The following is a 21,271-nucleotide window of genomic DNA, read 5'->3' on the forward strand; positions in this document are numbered from 1 at the left end:
AGTATTAGGTGGGCTGAGCGAGGGATTGAAGGAGGCATAGTGGTAGAGGGTGGGGAGTTGAAAGGAGGCAAAGCTGAATGAGATGAGAATGAAAGAGCTGTGCAAGGCCTGAAAATGACCAAAAGGATAAGAACACAAGCATTTTCAAACTGGGAAGTACTTGGTACAAAGCACTTGGGAAAGGCAGCCCAAGAAGCACTCAGGTTGGACAGATGAGCAAACAGATTAAACCAGTAAGGACTCGAGTCCTGGGTGAGTGAGCAATCAGATGGGCCAGCTGCCAGTTGGGATGAGGTGTGGTGGAGCAAGGCCTTTACAGCATGGCCCACTGTTGCTCAAGTTGATCCTATCTTAAGTCCTTCTTGGCGACCGGGCAATGAAAGGCTTTGAGTAGGTCAGGGAGCTACAGAGCACACAAGGAGCAGGTCAGGTCATCAGAACTTCAGCAGAGTTGCTGGATGGGAGCCTAAATTAAGAGGGGTGTGCCATGAATATCTTTGGCTGCAGCAAAATAGAAGGAACAAAAGCATTCGCAAGAACAACTTGCATTTATATAGCAGCTTTAATGTAGTAAAACGTCCCAAGGTGCTTCACAGGAGCATTATCAAACAAAATTTGACACCAAGCCACATAAGGAGGTATTGGGATAGGTGACCAAAAGCTTGGCCAAAGAGGTTGGTTTTAAGGAATGTCTTAAAGGAGGGTAGAGAAGTAGAGAGGCGGTTTAGGGAGGGAATTGCAGAGCTCAGGGCCTAGGCAGCTAAAGGCATGGCCGCCAATGGTGGAGCGAAGGAAATTGGGGATGCGCAAGAGGCCAGAATTGGGGGAGCGCAGAGATCTTGTAGGGCATGAGGAGGTTACAGAGATAGGGAGGGGCGAGGCCACGGAGGGATTTGAAAACAAGGATGAGAATTTGAAAATCGAGGCATTGCCGGACCAGGAGCCAATGTAGGTCAGCGAGCACAGAGGTGATGGGTGATCGGGCCTTGGTGAGTGTTAGGATATGGTAGCACAGTTTTGGATGAGCTCAAGCTTACAGAAAGTGCAAGGTGGGAACCTGGCAAGGAGAGCATTGGAATAGTCAAGTCTAGAGGTAACAAAGGCATGGATGAGGGTTTTAGCAGCAGATAAGCTGAGGCAGGGACAGAGATGGGCGATGTTACAGAGGTGATGGAGAGGATATGGATTTGGAAGCTCAGCTCAGGGTCAAATAGGACGCCAAGGTTGCAAACAGTCTGGTTCAGCCTCAGGTAGTGACCAGGGAGAGGGATGAAATCAATGGCGAGGGAACGGAGTTTATGGCAGGGACTGACAACAATGGCTTCAGTCTTCCCAATATTTAATTGGAGAAAATTTCTGCTCATCCAATACTGGATATCGGACAAGCAGCATGACAAATCAGAGGCAGTGGAGGTTCTGAAAGAGGCGGTGGTGAGTTGGAGCTGGGGGTAATCAGCATACATGTGGGACCTCACAAAAGCATTTGCAAGAACAACTTGCATTTATAAAGTGGCTTTAACGTAGTAAAACGTCCCAAGGTGCTTCACAGAAGATGTGGGAGTCAGACGTCTGAGAGTGGCGGTGACGGCGGAGGAGGAGGAGGAGGAGAGCGGCCTATAAAAGAGGCGAGAGTCAGAGGCCCAAGAGCAGCAGCAGCGGAGGAGAGCAGGAGAGCGGACTATAAAAGAGGTGGGAGTCAGAGGCTCAGAGAGCAGCAGCGACAGTGGAGGAGCGCAGGACGGCGCGAGAGTCAGGGAGAAAAAACACAAAGTAACGTCGGCTCAAGGGAAACAGCTGATTGGTGAGTAACTGGTGATTGTTTTTTCTAAGTCTTTAGTTTATTTTTGTTAAGTTTAGTTACTAATCTAATAAATAGAGGCACGGCAGGGCACCTCGGTCCCATCGAGCTCACATCCTATGCCATGTGGGAACCCCAGGACACATCATGCATCCTGAACAACCATAGGTGCAGGAAGTGTCGTCAGCTGAAGGAGCTCGAGTTCCAGAGCTTGAGCAGCAGCTGGCGTCACTACAGTGCATCCGTGAGGCTGAGAGCGACATGGATAGCACGTTTCAGGAGATGGTCACCTGCAGCTTAAGAGAGTGCAGGCAGAGGGAGATTGGGTTACTACTAGACAGATAAGAAGGACCAGCAGGTAGTGCAGGAGTCCCCTGAGTGCATTTCACTCTCTAACCGGTATTGAATTCTGCTGAGGGAGAGGGTTCCTCTGGGGAGTGCAGCCAGAGCCAAGTCCATAGCACCATGGGTGGCTCAGCTGTACCGGAGGGGGGAGGAGGAAGGTCAGGAGAGCAATAGTGATAGGGGATTCTATAGTTGGAGGAACAGACAGGCGTTTCTGCGCCTGCAGACATGATCCCGGGATGGTTTGTTGCCTCCTTGTTGCCAGGGTCAAGGATGTCACTGAGCGGCTGCAGAACATTCTGAAAGGGGAGGGTGAACAGCCAGAGGTTGTGGTCCATATTGGTATAGGTAGAAAGAGGGATGAGGTACTGCAGGCAGATTTGAAGGAGCTAGGAAAGAGATTAAAAAGCAGGACCTCAAAAGGTAGTAATCTCCGGATTACTTCCAGTGCCATGCTCTAGTATCGAAATAGGAGGATACAGCAGATGAATGCGTGGCTGGAGAGATGGTGCAGGAGGGAGGGCTTTAGATTCCTGGGGCATTGAGACCTATTCTGGGGGAGGTGGGACCTATTCTGGGGGAGGTGGGACCTATTCTGGGGGAGGTGGGACCTATTCTGGGGGAGGTGGGACCTATTCAGGTTGCACCTCAACACAGCTGGGAGAAAGGTTTGCTAGTGCTGCGGGGGAGGGTTTAAACTAATTTGACAGGAGGATGGGCACCAGGATGTAGCATGAGAAAGGAGAAACAAGGTGCACAAAGGATTGGGAGAGAGATAGCACTAGAGTAAGAAATTGTGCGGTATTAGATAGGAACAGTCTAAGAGAGAATACAAGAAGGTCGAAGATAGGTTTACAGTGCATGTGTGTTAATTGTGTACTAAATATTCCTGGATACAAGAGTTCAGGAAAGATAGGGAAGAAAGGGGGGGTGGTGGCAGTATTGATTAAGGAGAATATTGCAATGTTGGAGAGAGAGGATTCCTGGAGGGGTCAAGGACAGAATCTGTTTGGTTAGAGTTAAGAAACAACAGAGGTGCCATCACACTACTGGGTGTATTCTATAGGCCACCAACTAGTGTGAAGGATATAGAGGAACAAATCTGCAGGGAAATTACAGAGAGGTGCAAGAGCTATAGAGTAGTGATAATGGGGGACTTCAACTATCCTAATATAGACTGGGATAGTAATAGTGTAAAGGGCAAAGAGGGAGAGGAATTTTTGAAGTATGTTCAGGAGAACTTTCTTGACCAGCACTCACTGCATAAAAAAATGTTTCCTCATATTGCCTCTGGTTCTTTTGCCAATCACCTTAAATCTGTGTCATTTGGTTACTGACCCTTCTGCCACGGGAAACAGTTTCTTCTTATTTACTCCATCAAAACCGTTAATGATTTTGAACATTATCAAATCTCCTCTTAATCGTCTCTGTTCTAAGGAGAACAATCACAGCTTCTCTACTCTCTCCACATAACTGAAGTCCTTCATCCCCAGTACCCTTCTAGTAAATCTCTTCTGTACCTTCTCTAAGACCTTGACATCCTTCCTAAAATGTGGAGCCCAGAACTGAACACAATATTCCAGCAGAAGCCCAATACCCCCGGGGAGGAGCGGGAGCCGGGCGCCCCGGGGAGGAGCGGGAGCCGGGCGCCCCGGGGAGGAGCGGGAGCCGGGCGCCCCGGGGAGGAGCGGGAGCCGGGCGCCCCGGGGAGGAGCGGGAGCCGGGCGCCCCGGGGAGGAGCGGGAGCCGGGCGCCCCGGGGAGGAGCGGGAGCCGGGCGCCCCGGGGAGGAGCGGGAGCCGGGCGCCCCGGGGAGGAGCGGGAGCCGGGCGCCCCGGGGAGGAGCGGGAGCCGGGCGCCCCGGGGAGGAGCGGGAGCCGGGCGCCCCGGGGAGGAGCGGGAGCCGGGCGCCATGAAATCAAAAACAAAAAAAAAATCAAGGAGCAACGTCACAGGACAACAGGTAAGTGATTGGTTGGTGACTATTACCTTTTTTTTGCTCTTTAAGCTAGAGCAGTGGTTTAAACTAAGAGCTGGGAAACTTTAACCTATTACTTTATTAAATTAATAACTTAAATTAGATAAACTAATTAGTTAATAAAAACTAAAAGTAATTGAGTGAATAAAAACGTACCTAATTAAATAAATAAAAGTTAGATTGGGATGGCAGGGCAGATGCTGTGCCATAAATGCAGCATGTGGGAATTGGTGGAGGCCAGAGAGATCCCGAGCAACCATATTTGCAGTAAACATCTACAGCTCAGAGTTGTTGAGCTAGAGTCCGAGCTGCAGACATTGCGATGCATCAGAGAGAGGGAAAGAGTTATCTGGACGCTTCGATCCAGGAGGCAGCCACACCCCTTAGATTAGGTAGTAGTTTAGAGTTGGTCAGCGGCCAGGGACAGGAGGATGTGACTGTGAGTCAGGCAGGTATGGGGATGCAATGATGGAGGTGCCTCAGCCTTTGACCTTGTCCAAAAGGTACGTGGTACTTGCTACCTGTATGGATGAGATCAAAGACTGCAGGGAGGATGGGCAAAGTGACCACAGCACTGTGGCACAGAACGCCATTCAAGTGGGGGGAGTAAAAAGGAATGTGGTAGCGGTAGGGGACAGGGGGACAGATACTGTTCTCTGCAGCCACCACCAGGAATCCCGAAGTCAGTGTTGCCTGCCGGGTGCCAGAGTTAAGGATATCTCCTCGCAGCTGGAAAAGAACTTGGAGCACGAAGGGGAGGATCCAGTTGTCATGGTCCACATAGGAACAAACGACATAGGTAGAACTAAGAATGAGATTCTGCTGAGGGAATTTGAGCAAGGGTCTAAATTAATAAGCAGAAACTCAAAAGTAATAATCTCTAGATTACTACCTGAGCCACGCACACATTGGCATAGGGTCAAACAGATCAGAGTGTTAAATGCATGGCTCAAAGAGTGGAGTGGGAGACAGGGGTTTTGATTTATGGGGCACTGGCACCAATACTGGGGAAAGAGGGAGCTGTTTCGTTGGGACGGGCTTCACTTAAACTGGGCTGGGACCAGTGTCCCGGTGAATCGAATAACTAGCGCTGTGGATAGGATATTAAACTAAAAAAAAGGTGGTGGGTGGGTTCTGGTGAGGGGAAATTTAGAAATCTAAAGAGAAAAGTTAAGGCAATAGAGCAGTGTAGCAATTTGGGTAAAGATAAGCAGACTGTGACAGGAAGGGACAGGGAGTTTAACTGTAATAGTGCATCAGCGAATAAGGTCAAATCAGGGAAAAATGGTAACAAGTTAAAATTAAAGATGCTTTATCTGAATGCACGAAGCATTCATAACAAGATTAGAAGAACTAATGGCACAAATAGAGATAAATGGATTTGATCTAGTAGCCATTACAGAGACGTGATTTCAAAGTGACCAAGGTTGGGAACTAAATATTCCAGGGTACTTGATGTTTCGAAAAGACAGACAAAATGGAAAAGGAGGGTGGGTAGCCCTGATAATAAAGGATGACATAAGGATGGTAGTGAGAAAGGACCCTGGCTCAGAAGATCAGGAAGTAGAATCAGTATGGGTGGAGATAAGAAATAACAAGGGGCAGAAGACATTGGTAGGAGTAGTTTATAAGCCCCCTAACAGTAGCAAGACTGTTGGATAGAGTATTAATCAAGAAATAATAGGAGCTTGTAACAAAGGTAATGCAGTAATCGTGGGGGACTTTAATCTTCATATAGACTGGACAAATCAAATTGGCAAAGGCAGTTTGGAGGACGAGTCCATGGAATGTATTTGAGACAGTTTCCTAGAACAATGCGTTGTGGAGCCAATCAGGGAACAGGTTATTTTAGACCTTGTCTTTTGTAATGAGACGGGGTTAATTAGTAATCTCATAGTAAGGGATCCTCTGGGGGAAGAGTGATCACAATACAATTGAATTTCAGTTGAGTTTGAGAGTGACATACTTGCGTCCGAAACTAGAGTCTTAAACTTCAATAAAGCCAATTACATAGGTATGAGAGGCGAGCTAGCTAAGGTAGATTGGGAAATTAGATTAAAAGGTAGATAAGTAATGGCAAACATTTAAAGAAATATTTCAATATTCTTAACGAATATACATTCCATTGAGCAATAAAAACTTCACGGGAAAAGTTATCCATTTTATGAAAGGGAAATCATGTTTGACAAATCTAATAGAGTTTTTTGAAGATGTAACTAGCAGGGTAGATAAAGGTGAACCAGTGGATGTAGCGTATTTGGATTTTCAAAACACATTCGATAAGGTACCACACAAAAGGTTGTTACACAAGATAAGGGCTCATGGGGTTGGGGTAATATATTAGCATGGATAGAGGATTGGTTAACAGACAGGAAACAGAGAGTAGGAATAAACAGGTCATTTTCGGTTGGCAGGCTGTAACTAGTGGGGTGCTGCAAGGATCAGTGCTTGGGCACTGTTTACAATCCATATTAACGATTTAGATGAAGGGACCGAGTGTAACGTGTCCAAGATTGTTGGCGATACAAAGCTAAGTGGTAAAGTAAGCTGTGAGGAGGACACAGATTCTGCAAGGCGATAAAGACAGATTAAGTGATGGGCAAGGTGGTGGCAGGTGGAGTATATTGTGGGGAAATGTGAGGTTATTTACTTTGGTGGAAGAATAGAAAAACAGAATATTTTTAAAATGGTAATAAACTATTAAATGTTGGTGTTCAGAGAGATTTGGGTGTCCTTGTACATGAAACACAGAAAGTTAACATGCAGGTACAGCAAGTAATTAGGAAGGCAAATGGTATGTTCGCCTTTATTGCAAGGGGGTTGGAGTATAACAGTAAGGAAGTCTTTCTACAATTGTACAGGGCTTTGGCAAGACCATACTTGGAGTACTGTGTACAGTTTTGGTCTCCTTATCTAAGGAAGGATATACTTGCCTTTGGGGTGGTGCAACAAAGGTTCACTGGATTGATTCCTGGGATGAGAGGGTTGTCCTATGAGGAGAAATTAAGTAAAATGGGCCTATATTCTCTAGAGTTTAGAAGAATCTCATTGAATCACATAAAATTCTTTGAGGGCTTGACAGGTTAGATGATGTGAGGATGTTTCCCCTGGCTGGAGGGTCTAGAACTAGAGGCCATATTTTCAGGATAAGAGGTCGGCCATTTAAGACTGAAATAAGGAGGAATTTCTTCACTCAGAGGGTTGTGAATCTTTGGAATTCTCTACTCCAGAGGGCTGTGGGTGCTCAGTAATTGAGTATATTCAAGACTGAAATCGATATATTTTTGGACTCTAAGGGAATCAAGGGATATGGGGTTTGGGCGGGAAAGTGGAGTTGAAAATGGAGTTAAAAAATCAGCCATGATCTTATTGAATGGCGGAGTACGCTTGAGGGGCCTTATGGCCTACTCCTGCTCCTATTTCTTATAAACTTATAATTTAGCATAACTGCCTTGCTTTTGTACTGTTAATAAAACCCAGGATCCCATATACTTTTTTTTTTAAAAAGCAGCCTTCTCAACTTGTCCTGCCACTTTCAAAGATTTGTGTACATATACCCCAGGTCTCTCTGTTCCTGTACCCCCTTTAAAATTGTACCATTTAATGTCCACCTCAATGTTTGCCAAACCTCCTCCTTTTGTGCAGTCATCAAATTTGGAGATTGCACTCTCTGTCGCCAAGTCTAAATTTTCGATCTATACACTGGAAACAAAAAAATTAACCCAGTATTGATTCCTGAGATACACCACTTCCAACCCTTCTTCAGTCCAAGCAACATCCATTTACCCTAACTCTGTTTCTATTATCATTTCACTCCACAGTTATTAATGAATCTAACTTTCCAATTTTGTTTTAAATGCTTTGTGCATTCACATACATAACACTCAATCCCGACTCCAATTTTTTTGGAAAGTTGACCTGTATTCTTTTTCCTGGTTTTCCAGTTACATTTTTTCATAATCTTTGCCCCTTCCAATAACAATGTTTTTAATCTCTTTTTACCTCATAGCTCGTTTCTTTCCCTTTCTCCTCTCCTAATATTTTCTCAATTTATTCAGCTACTCCTTTTGCTTCTACTCCAATAACTATTAATCCAGCTCTCCCTTTTGAGTCTCAAACTTAGACTTGCCCCACTATATCTATTTAAATCCTCCTCCACTGCTCTATTTACCCTCTCTACAAGGACATTGGTGCCATTTCGGTCCAGGTGAAGGTCATTCCTTATTCTAGAAATTGCTCCAATGCCTGAAGAATCTGAAACCTTTGCTCCTGCTCAAGCCATGCAGCCACATTGACCTTCTTAATTCTCCTCTCCTTAACCTTCTATCATGTAGCACATGAAAGTCTGAAGATGTACCACTGTTGAGGTTTTGTTTCTCAATCTAGTTACTAACTCCTTAAACTGTCATTGTTTCTAACATGGATTACGACTCTGGCTACTTCTCCTCCTTTCCAGAAGCTTTTTTCACACACTCCCTGATGCTCTTCACTCTGGCACAAGGAAGCCAACATACCATTGGGATCTTATGGTCATAACTGAAAAAAAGGACTGCCAATATCTCACTACCATCGCTCTCCTAATCATATTGCTCCAGTGTCACAATGCTGCTCAGGATCATACTCCTGAGTCGCTGTCACTGTCCAACACTGTTGGACAGTTCCAGTAACTTAGGGGTTCCATACACCAGTGTCTCCCTCTGCGATCCCTGTGGATAATCACCCACTTCTTCCTTTCAGCATTATCCCAGTGTCCTGAACTGTCTAGCATTGCCTCTTGGATGACCACATTCTGCAGAGCATTATCTGGAAACTATTCATCTTCTCTGATGCTGCAGTGCGTGGCCAATTATTCCTCGAGGACAAAGATGCTCTGCTCCAATTTTCTTACACAAGTACAAATGGGCTGCCCCAGAATACTCTGAGAATCCATGATGGTCCACAGACATCACAAGGGTTCCCTGCACTGCCATGCCTTTCTGCCTACCTTAAAAGAAATGCAGATAGTGTTGGCCTAAACTCCCACTAGCACCAAAGTCTCGCAAGATCATAGGAACATTGGAACAGGAATAGGCCAATCAGCCCCTCGTGCCTGCTCCGCCATTTGATAAGATCATGGCTGATCTGTGATCTAACTCCATATACCTGCCTTTGGCCCATATCCCTTAATACCTTTGGTTGCCAAAAAGCTATCTATCTCAGATTTAAATTTAGCAATTGAGCTAGTATCAATTGCCGTTTGCGGAAGAGAGTTCCAAACTTCTATCACCCTGTGTGTGTAGAAATGTTTTCTAATCTCACTCCTGAAAGGTCTGGCTCTAATTTTTAGACCGTGCCCCCTACTCCTAAAATCCCCAACCAGCGGAAATAGTTTCTCTCTATCCACCCTATCTGTTCCCCTTAATATCTTATTAACTTCGATCAGATCACCCCTTAACCTTCTAAACTCTAGAGAATACAACCCCAATTTGTGTAATCTCTCCTCGTAACTTAACCCTTGAAGTCCGGGTATCATTCTAATAAACCTATGCTGCACTCCCTCCAAGGCCAATATGTCCTTCTGAAGGTACGGTGCCCAGAACTGCTCACAGTACTCCAGGTGCGGTCTAACCAGGGTTTTGTGTAGCTGCAGCATAACTTCTGGCCCCTTGTACTCCAGTCCTCTAGATATAAAGGCCAGCATTCCATTAGCCTTATTGATTATTTTCTGCACCTGTTCATGACACTTCAATGATCTATGTACCTGAATCCCTAAGTCCCTTTGGACATCTACTATTTTTAACTTTTTACCATTTAGAAAGTACCCTGTTCTATCCTTTTTTGATCCAAAGTGGATGACCTCACATTTGTCTACATTGAATTCCATTTGCCATAGTTTTGCCCATTCACCTAATCTATCAATATCGCTTTGTAATTTTATGTTTTCATCTACACTGCTTACAATGCCACCAATCTTTGTGTCATCGGCAAACTTAGATATGAGACTTTCTATGCTTTCATCTAAGTCGTTAATAAATATTGTGAATAATTGAGGCACCAAGACAGATCCCTGCGGGACTCCACTAGTCACATCTTGCCAATGTGAGTACCTACCCATTATCCCTACTCTCTGTCACCTTTCGCTCAGCCAACTTCCTAACCAAGTCCGTACTTTTCCCTCAATTCCATGGGCTTCTCTTACTCAATCTCCTCTTACTCACTTCACACAAGTACTAATTTTGGGGGGGGGGGGGGGCAATCTTGTTCAATGGCACCTCACGGGTGAACTCTCAGTGGCTAAATTCCATACTCTTCTGGTCTCTCGCAGCTCAATTCAAACTTATAACGTCTTAATGTACAGGATAGCCCAATTGCCACAGGAAAATAAATTGCCAGAGGACAGCTAATCAAATATCTTTTGTCATGGTGGCATGATATCATAATATCTGAGATTAAATGTCACAGTCTTCAGGCCTGTCTCGCTCCATTGTCGGCAGTGCAGTCTTTCAAGTGAGTCCTTAAACTGAGGCCCCACCTGCTTGTTCAGGCGAACATAAAAAGTTCCAACAACAGTATTCTAAGAGCCTCATAGTTCTGGTATCCTGGCCAACAATCTTTCCTCAACCAACACCACCAAAAACAGTTGAACTGGTCATTTATCTCATTTGTGGGACTTTTCTGTGTGCAAGTTGGCTGCTGCATTTGCCTACATATCAGTGACAACACTTAAAAAAAAAAGTACTTTATTGCATGTGAAGTGTCCCAAGGATGTGATTAAAGCATCATATAAATGCAAGTTCATTCTTTCTTATGGCCCAGAGTTGTATATATGGCCTGTGAGGTGCAGGGGTGGGTGGGGGAGTAACTCTGCATGCCAGGCCTAAGAATCTAAACCTGCACAATAATTTAACTAAACAGATTATACTGTATTAAAAAAAAACAGCAGAACATACTGTGGAGGCGGTCTACTCGCTGATGTTCCTGCTGTACTGGTACTGGGCTCTTCAGCTATTCCACCACCATCCAAGTACATCGTGACAGCCATCTCCAGATTGTTGCTGCATGCTTCTAATATGTGCTTCCCCACACTTTCACTGGCTCCTAAATCACATAAAAACTTATTAGAGAACTCAAAGTATCTGCCACATACATGCCGTTTAACTGCTTAAAAGTATACAGGCTGTTGAACCTATACAAATGTAATCCACTTCATTTTAGTGTTGCCACTATGTCAAGTGTGCAATTGTTACAAATACACTATCGAGGAAGAATACAAACCGATGACATTCTTGATGAACTATGAGTATCACACATCTCAAATTGCCACCAGGAGACCTGTAAGCACCAGTACTCACCCCAACATTATGTACAGTTGAATCTTCATATCAAATCTTGCCAAGGACCCTGAACCTAAATTGCACTGAATTTTATTCTGATGTATCAAAGTCTCCTCAATCCTGCTATCAGGCTGCCTACTTTTGCCACAGGTCGAGCACAATTTTCTGTATTCAGAAATCTGGCCCAACATTATTGAAATCAGATTCTATGGTGCTGACTCCAGTGCCAGTACCTAGCTCTTCTCTAACTCCCACAATGCGAAACCGGGAGTCAGATCAGTCGGAGTTCTTCCTAGGATGCGTTTGTCAGTTTGAGTTTGGCACATCCAATGGCATAACATGCTAAATCCAATCACTGTTAGCCATGCCAAATTCAGGCAAGTTAACCCAGTAGCACTGGAATAGCAACCGTTTCCACTCTTGGCCTCACACTGACTGGAGGTCAAAAAGAGAAGAGCAGGAGATTGACACTGGAGTTAAGAGTCTTGCAGGAAGCTACCACATTATTGATGTAAGGGTACATTTAGGAATATAGGTACGGTATTGTAACTGTAGAAAATGCAGGCAGCCTGACAGAATGCGGCACTGGAGCTGGGCTGTGCAGAAGAAATCTCCTTACACCGTAGCCTCGATATATTGAAAGTTTTGCCAGTTCCCTTGGCCTTTGATATAGATAGGCTTCACTGGTACCACTGTACATTTAAAAAAAAACTAGTCCACACTTGTAACTTCCCCATCCCTAGGTCTCCTTGCAGAATTCCCCATTTGAGAAAACAAACGTGTGATCTACTCCTGTCACATCTCCCATGAATAATATTGATCTGCGTTGATTCAGCCATAGATTTCCCCCCCTCTACTGTGGGGAAGCACTTGGCATCTTCAACAAACGCCACAGTCACGATTAGCAAACCTGCCCTAAAGGGAAGAGCCTATCCTGTCTGTCTCCACGCAGCCAAAGTATGCACGACTCCCACATCACATGCAACATTCATAAGCCACACAGCATTCGTGAAGACAGGCCACACGCATGCCCATTGTAGATGAATGCACTCGGCATACACAAAATGCTGCATTCTGTGTGGCTAGCATGTACAAGTACTGCACACCAATGACAAATATACCTCTCACAGGACATAGCAGTTGCATTCATGTACACTTCCACTCTACGAATATATCAGTCTACATATGCATGCTAGAACATACACATCCTTAGCATCAGTGAATGCGACTCTAGACATACACAGAAGATACAATTGGCAAATCTGACAAGCACAACATACACAAGTACCGCAAGACGCACACACAGATACTGAGGTGCATATACATTGGGTACATAGTACACTTCAATATACTGGCAAATGATACTCAATTAAACAGTATAATGATATATTATTATAGCAATTTAAAAATGGTAACGCTTGGTGGATGTCTGAGAGTAGCCTCTTGCAAGGGGGATGGGGGGGGGGGGGGGGGGGGGGGGGGGGGGGAGAACCAGAGCAAATCCACATCTCTGTCTAGTAGGTAGATACCGCTTCAAAGGGAGTTGCCTGAACTCTCGACATGGATTGCTTAACAAGTGTTCAAGACAAGAAGCACTATCCATATTGGCTGTTTTACCCAAGGTGGAGGGCTCTCAGCCATTGTAGCAGTGCTGCTTTGCTCGAAGGGGAAGCATTGTGATGTTGAATTGGGTTCATGCTCATAGGATAAATCTGATAGTACATTAACTCATTAGAGACACTCAACACAATTTCAGGAAAGGAAGGTAGTGTCTTATGAACTTCATTGAGTTTTTGAAGAAGTTACTAAGTTAGTGGATGAGGGCATTCCTTTGATAAGGTACCTCACACTAGGTTACTTCATAAAATAGAATCTTGTTGTATCAGTGGGAATTTGATACGCTGGATTAGGAATTAGCTCCAATCCCACAGCCAAAAGATTGGAGTCAATGGTTGTGGATCAGCCTGGAGGCAGGTTACTAATGGTGTCCTCCAGGGATTAGGGAAGGATACTGAAAGTGATTGCAAGAGAAAAGGATCTAGGTGTTATTGTGCACAGATCACTGAAGATTCATGACAATGCAGAGAAGCTGTAGCTAAAGTAAACAGGTTATCATAGAAAGTTACAGAGGCCATTCAGCCCATCCTGTCCGTGCTGGCTGAAAGAGCTATCCAGCTTAATCCCACTTTCCAGCACTTGGTCCGTAGCCCTGTAGATTACGGCACTTCAAGTGCACATCCAAATACTTTTTAAATGAGTTGAGGGTTTCTGCCTCTACCACCCTTTCAGGCAGTGAGTTCCAGACCCCCACCACCCTCGGTGAAAAAAATTCTCCTCAGAAACCCTCTAATCCTTCTACCAATTACTTTAAATCCAAGCCCCCTGGTCACTGACCCTTCTGCTAAGGGAAACAGGTCCTCCATATCCACTCTATCTAGTCCAGTCATAATTTTATATACCTCAATGAAATCTCCCCTCAGCCTCCTTTGTTTCAAAGAAAACAACCCCAGCCTATTCAATCTTTTCTCGCAGCTAAAATTCTCCAGCCCTGGCAACATCCTTGTAAATCTCCTCTGTACCCTCTCTAGTGCAATCACATCTTTCCTGTAATGTGGTGACCAGAACTGTACGCAGTACTCAAGCTGCAGCCTAACCAATGTTTTGTACAATTCTAGCATAACCTCCCTGCTCTTATATTCTATGCCTCAGCTAATAAAGGAAAGTATCCTGTATGCTTTTTCAACATGTCCTGCTACCTTCAGGGATCTGTGGACATGCACTCCAAGGTCCCTCTGTTTCTCTACACCTCTCGCATCCTCCTATTTATTGTGTACTCCCTTGCCTTGTTTGCCCTCCCCAAATGCATTACCTCACGCTTCTCTGGATTGAATTCCATTTGCCACTTTTCTGCCCACCTGACCAGTCCACTGATATCTTCCTGCAGTCTACAGCTTTCCTCCTCATATGAACCACTCAGCCAACTTTTGTATCATCTACAAACTCCTTGATCAAGCCCCCCTACATTCAAGTCCAAATTATTAAAATATACCACAAAAAGCAAGGGACCTAATACTGAGCCTTGCAGAACCCCACTGGAAACACCCGACCATTAGCCTTTGCTTCCTGCCACTGAGCCAATTTTGGATCCAAATAGCCACTCTCCCTTGGATCCCATGGCCTTTTACTTTTTTGACCAGTCTGCCATGTGGGACCTTGTCAAAAGCCTTGTTAAAATCCATGTACATTACATAAAGCGCATTATCCTCATCAACCCTCCTTGTTACCTACTCAAAAAATTCAATCAAGTTAGTCAGACACGACCTTCCCTTAACAAATCTATGATTAGTCCTTGATTAACCCGTGCCTTTCCAAATGACGATTTATGCTGTCCCTCAGAATTGATTCCAATAATTTAATTCCAATGCAAGGAATCTAGTGAATAAGGCAGATGAGCTGAGGGCACAGATAGACATGTGGAAGTTTGATATCTTAGCTATTACTGAAACATGTCTTAAAGAGGGGCAGGAATGGCAGCTCAACAGGGTTTTCAGACGAGATAGAGTGGGGGATAAAAAAAAGAGGGAGGGATGGCAATATTGGTTAAAGAAATAATTACAGCTGTGAGGAGGAATGATATGTTAAGACGGATCAAATGAGGCCATATGGGTTGAGCTTAAGAACAAAAAAGGGACAATCACGCTGCTGGGAGTGTACTATAGACCTCCAGTCAGAGGGAGATAGAAGAGCAAATATGGAGGAAAATTTCTGAGAAGTGCAAAAACAACAGGGCAGTAATAGTAGGGGATTTCAACTACCCTAATATTAACTGAGATACAAGCAGTGTAAAAGGTATAGAGGGCGCAGAATTCTTAAATTGCATTTAGGAGAACTTTTTTAGCCAGTACGCAGCAAGCCCAACAAGAGGGGGAGCAGTTCTGGACATGGTTTTAGGGAATGAAACTGGGCAGATGGATGGACTATCAGTGGGAGAGCATTTTGGTGGTAGTGATCATAATTCATTTAGATTTAGCATTGTTATGGAAAAGGACAAAGATAGAAACAGGAGTAAAAGTTCTCAATTGGGGAAAGGCCAATTTTACTAAGCTGAGAAGTGATTTAGCAAGAGATAACTGGAAACAGCTACTTCAAGGTAAATTAGTGTCAGCAGTGGGAGGCTTTCAAGGGAGATTGTGAGGGTTCAGAACAAACATGTCCCCACAAAGAAAAAGGATGAGACTACCAAATCAAGAGCCCCCAAATGACAAGGAGCATACAGGGTAGGATACAGCAAAAAGGGGAAGCTTACGTCAGATATTGAGAGCTCAATACTGCAGAAAACCTAGAGAAGTATAGAAAGTGCAGGGGTGAAATTAGAAAGGTAATTAGGAAAGCAAAGAGAGGGCATGAAAAAATACTGGCAAGTAAAATCAAGGAAAACCCAAAGATGTTTTATAAATACATTAAGGGTATTGGATTGAATGAATAGAACCACTCAGTACAAATCAAAGGAAAAATCTGTTGTTCTATAGGTAGTTGGTTAGACCGCATCTAGCGTATTGCATCCAGTTTTGGTCCCCTCACATGGTGGATAATATAGTGGCCTTGGAAAATGTTCAGAGGAGAGCCACAAGAATTATTGCTAGCTTAAAGAATCGTAGTTACTCAGAAAGGCTTAAAGAGCTGGGTCAATTTACTTTAGAGCAGTGCAGACTTAAGAGGCAACTTAATAGAGGTATATGAAATAACGAAAGGGCTGGATTGCGTGCATATTAACAGATTATCTCAGTTTGGCAGATTGGGGAGGACCAGGGGACGTGCATTTAAACCATGCAAAAGTAGGAATAGGTTAGATATTAGGCGGTTCTTCTTTTCCCAGAGAGTCGCAAGCTTCTGGAATATACTGTCAGCTGGTGTGATGGGTGCTGATTCTCTGTATGCCTTCAAGAGGGAGCTGGACCAGTTCTTGACTGGGGCAGAGATCACGTCAGATAGAAGGTAATTAGATTAACAGATATTGTACACGTGGTCAATATGATCTCCTGGACAGGTTTCAATCGCCTGAGGGGGGGGGGGGGTAGTCGGAGAGGAATTTTCCAGTTTGTTTTCTCTAATTGGCCCTGGGTTTTTTGCCTCTCCCAGAAGATTACATGGCTGTGGGAGGTAGGAAGTGTTGTCATGATGCTCCTGCCATCAAGTGTGGGGCAGGCTTGATGGACCAGCTGGTCTTTTCCTGCTTGTCATTTTCATATGCTCGTATGTAGGATAAGGGTTGTTGCACCAGAGGGAATTGGGGGATTGAACTTGGCAGGCTTTTGATGACTGTAATTTAGGAGGCAGCACTAACACCACACTGGGGTAACTACTAGGGTTCTGAGCTAGGAAGTTGCACTACTGCACTAGCCCCACAATGGTGATGTTAAGGGTGTGGGGCAGGAGGCGAAATAAATCCCACACTCAATCAAATGCTGCACCAATTCCCTGGGTGGGGAGGATTAAGACTACACCTCTCATAGTGGGGGGAGGGGAACTGCAGTAGCCCCACACTGAGGGAGTGGGTTCCACTAATGCCAGAGTCTAGGGGGATGGCCTTCAGTAACCCCAGAGGCTATACTAACTCCACACTGTGGCTTTGTAGGGGAGGGGGGGAGGGGGTGCTGTTAAAACCGCACTCTGTCAGGGAGGGAAGTGGAGGGGCTGTGATAATCCTACACTGGATCACCGAAGGGGGGTGGAGGGCAGTACTAACACCACACTGCGTTGGGTGGGGAGGGGAGGAGGGGCGCACAGTACTAACCCCACACTGCATCTCGTGGGGGGGCTGTACTCACCCCACACCGGGTCGGGGGGGCTGTACTCACCCCACACCGGGTCGGAGTGGGGGGGCTGTACTCACCCCACACCCGGGTCGGGGGGGAGGCTGTACTCACCCCACACCGGGTCGGAGGGGGGGGGGGGGCTCTACTCACCCCACACCGGGTCGGGGGGGGGGGGGGGGGCTCTACTCACCCCACACCGGGTCGGAGGGGGGGGGGGGGGCTCTACTCACCCCACACCGGGTCGGAGGTTGGGGGGGGGGGGGGGTGCTGTACTCACCCCACACTGGAGGAGGGGGGGGGCTGTACTCACCCCACAACGGGTCGGAGCTGTACTCACCACACACCGGGTCGGGGGGCTGTACTCACCCCACACCGGGTCGGGGGGCTGTACTCACCCCACACCGGGTCGGGGGGCTGTACTCACCCCACACCGGGTCGGGGGGCTGTACTCACCCCACACCGGGTCGGGGGGCTGTACTCACCCCACACCGGGTCGGGGGGCTGTACTCACCCCACACCGGGTCGGGGGGCTGTACTCACCCCACACCGGGTCGGGGGGCTGTACTCACCCCACACCGGGTCGGGGGGCTGTACTCACCCCACACCGGGTCGGGGGGCTGTACTCACCCCACACCGGGTCGGGGGGCTGTACTCACCCCACACCGGGTCGGGGGGCTGTACTCACCCCACACCGGGTCGGGGGGCTGTACTCACCCCACACCGGGTCGGGGGGCTGTACTCACCCCACACCGGGTCGGGGGGCTGTACTCACCCCACACCGGGTCGGGGGGCTGTACTCACCCCACACCGGGTCGGGGGGCTGTACTCACCCCACACCGGGTCGGGGGGCTGTACTCACCCCACACCGGGTCGGGGGGCTGTACTCACCCCACACCGGGTCGGGGGGCTGTACTCACCCCACACCGGGTCGGGGGGCTGTACTCACCCCACACCGGGTCGGGGGGCTGTACTCACCCCACACCGGGTCGGGGGGCTGTACTCACCCCACACCGGGTCGGGGGGCTGTACTCACCCCACACCGGGTCGGGGGGCTGTACTCACCCCACACCGGGTCGGGGGGCTGTACTCACCCCACACCGGGTCGGGGGGCTGTACTCACCCCACACCGGGTCGGGGGGCTGTACTCACCCCACACCGGGTCGGGGGGCTGTACTCACCCCACACCGGGTCGGGGGGCTGTACTCACCCCACACCGGGTCGGGGGGCTGTACTCACCCCACACCGGGTCGGGGGGCTGTACTCACCCCACACCGGGTCGGGGGGCTGTACTCACCCCACACCGGGTCGGGGGGCTGTACTCACCCCACACCGGGTCGGGGGGCTGTACTCACCCCACACCGGGTCGGGGGGCTGTACTCACCCCACACCGGGTCGGGGGGCTGTACTCACCCCACACCGGGTCGGGGGGCTGTACTCACCCCACACCGGGTCGGGGGGCTGTACTCACCCCACACCGGGTCGGGGGGCTGTACTCACCCCACACCGGGTCGGGGGGCTGTACTCACCCCACACCGGGTCGGGGGGCTGTACTCACCCCACACCGGGTCGGGGGGCTGTACTCACCCCACACCGGGTCGGGGGGCTGTACTCACCCCACACCGGGTCGGGGGGCTGTACTCACCCCACACCGGGTCGGGGGGCTGTACTCACCCCACACCGGGTCGGGGGGCTGTACTCACCCCACACCGGGTCGGGGGGCTGTACTCACCCCACACCGGGTCGGGGGGCTGTACTCACCCCACACCGGGTCGGGGGGCTGTACTCACCCCACACCGGGTCGGGGGGCTGTACTCACCCCACACCGGGTCGGGGGGCTGTACTCACCCCACACCGGGTCGGGGGGCTGTACTCACCCCACACCGGGTCGGGGGGCTGTACTCACCCCACACCGGGTCGGGGGGCTGTACTCACCCCACACCGGGTCGGGGGGCTGTACTCACCCCACACCGGGTCGGGGGGCTGTACTCACCCCACACCGGGTCGGGGGGCTGTACTCACCCCACACCGGGTCGGGGGGGGGGGGCTGTACTCACCCCACACCGGGTCGGGGGGGGGGGGCTGTACTCACCCCACACCGGGTCGGGGGGGGGGGGCTGTACTCACCCCACACCGGGTCGGGGGGGGGGGGGCTGTACTCACCCCACACCGGGTCGGGGGGGGGGGGGCTGTACTCACCCCACACCGGGTCGGGGGGGGGGGGCTGTACTCACCCCACACCGGGTCGGGGGGGGGGGGGCTGTACTCACCCCACACCGGGTCGGGGGGGGGGGGGCTGTACTCACCCCACACCGGGTCGGGGGGGGGGGCTGTACTCACCCCACACCGGGTCGGGGGGGGGGGCTGTACTCACCCCACACCGGGTCGGGGGGGGGGGCTGTACTCACCCCACACCGAGTCGGGGGGGGGGGGGCTGTACTCACCCCACACCGAGTCGGGGGGGGGGTTGTACTCACCCCACACCGGGTCGGGGGGGGGGGGGGGGGGGCTGTACTCACCCCACACCGGGTCGGGGGGGGGGGCTGTACTCACCCCACACCGGGTCGGGGGGGGGGCTGTACTCACCCCACACCGGGTCGGGGGGGCTGTACTCACCCCACACCGGGTCGGGGGGGGGGGGGGCTGTACACACCCCACACCGGGTCAGGGGGGGGGGGGGGGGGGCTGTACTCACCCCACACCGGGTCGGGGGGGCTGTACTCACCCCACACCGGGTCGGGGGGGGGGGGGGCTGTACTCACCCCACACCGGGTCGGGGGGGGCTGTACTCACCCCACACCGGGTCGGGGGGGGGGGGGGGCTGTACTCACCCCACACCGGGTCGGGGGGGAATGTACTAACCCCACACTGGAGATGGGGGGGGAATGTACTAACCTCACACTGGAGGAGGGGGGGAATGTACTAACCCCACACTGGAGGAGGGGGGGGGGGTTTATGTACCAATCCTGAGCAAAGGGAGGCGGGGACATTGGCCCCACACAGGGTTCGTCGGGACAGGCCGTTTCCGAATACCCCCTCGGCCCGCACTCCATCTAAAAGCAGCAGCAATACTTGCGGCCCGTGATACTCCTCTCCTCCCCTCACCCCACCCACAGGGCAGATCAGGCGTGCCCCGGTCCCCCGGCAATGCCCTCCTCCCGCCTACTCTCTGGCCCAGGCACCCAGCCCCATCCCTCCGGGCTTGATTCGTCTCTCCCCTCTCAGGGCGGTCCCGCGATCCCCAGCCCGGCCGCTCCCGCCGGTCCCTCAGGTGTTTACCTGTAATGGCCGTAAACTGCCGAATTAACCCCTGCAGCGCCGACCCGGCCGACCCCGCTCCATCACCAATCGCCGCCATCTTACACCGAGCGCCCACGCAGGCGCACTCCCTGCAACAAACACAACCTCTCACCTCGGCTCCTGCCGTGACATCAGCCGCTCGCAGCCGATTGGCCGATAGCGAGCGGCAACCGACATCAAGCTCAGGAGAGCCGGCCGCAATGTACCTCGGGAGTCATAGGCCAGTACAGGCCTGCGCTTGCGCACTTGCAATGTGTGCTGATTTGAGCCCTTCCGGCGACATATTTAGTCAAGGCATGTAAACCTTAGCTGCTATCCATTTAAAGAAGCGCTCTCTCATTGTTTGCAAATCAGCAACGATTATCGGTATCGTGATTTTTGGCGAGGTGTTCGCGATGACGTTAGCACGTAAAATCCTTTTTGCGTGATGTTAAGAGCAATTTAAAACTCCCGTTACTTTAGCAGCCAATCAGGGTGTTTTACTTTCGATTTGCAACATACAAAGTGTTGGAAATTGACCAAAGTGTCAGGGAATGTTGGGCCCAACCTAGTGTCTTGCACAGTATTTAATACTTTGGCCTGGACATTTGAAGCAATTAATTTCAATATTTAGGACTTTCTTTGGAGAAGAGCGAAACATGAGTTTGAAAAGTATACAGGCATTTTGGTCAACTCTCATTCAATTTTGGTCCAACCCCATTGCGATGTTTAAGAGTCTCCAAAGC

General features: G+C 49.2%; 1 protein-coding gene across 1 annotated transcript in view; it reads right to left on the reverse strand.

Moving 5' to 3' along the window:
* ubxn7 (UBX domain protein 7) overlaps positions 1-20,643 on the reverse strand; it is a 106,618-nt gene extending 85,975 nt beyond the window's left edge. The window contains exons 1-2 of the mRNA XM_067995598.1: positions 20,526-20,643; positions 11,050-11,197 (exon numbers count right to left, since the gene is read on the reverse strand). Of these exons, the coding sequence (XP_067851699.1) occupies positions 11,050-11,197; positions 20,526-20,604 (227 nt within the window). The 5' untranslated portion in view covers positions 20,605-20,643. The remainder of the gene's footprint in view (positions 1-11,049; positions 11,198-20,525) is intronic.
* Between the last annotated feature and the right edge of the window lie 628 nt (positions 20,644-21,271).

The sequence above is a fragment of the Heptranchias perlo genome, chromosome 13 (genome assembly GCF_035084215.1).
Source record: "Heptranchias perlo isolate sHepPer1 chromosome 13, sHepPer1.hap1, whole genome shotgun sequence".
Lineage (NCBI taxonomy): Eukaryota > Metazoa > Chordata > Chondrichthyes > Hexanchiformes > Hexanchidae > Heptranchias > Heptranchias perlo.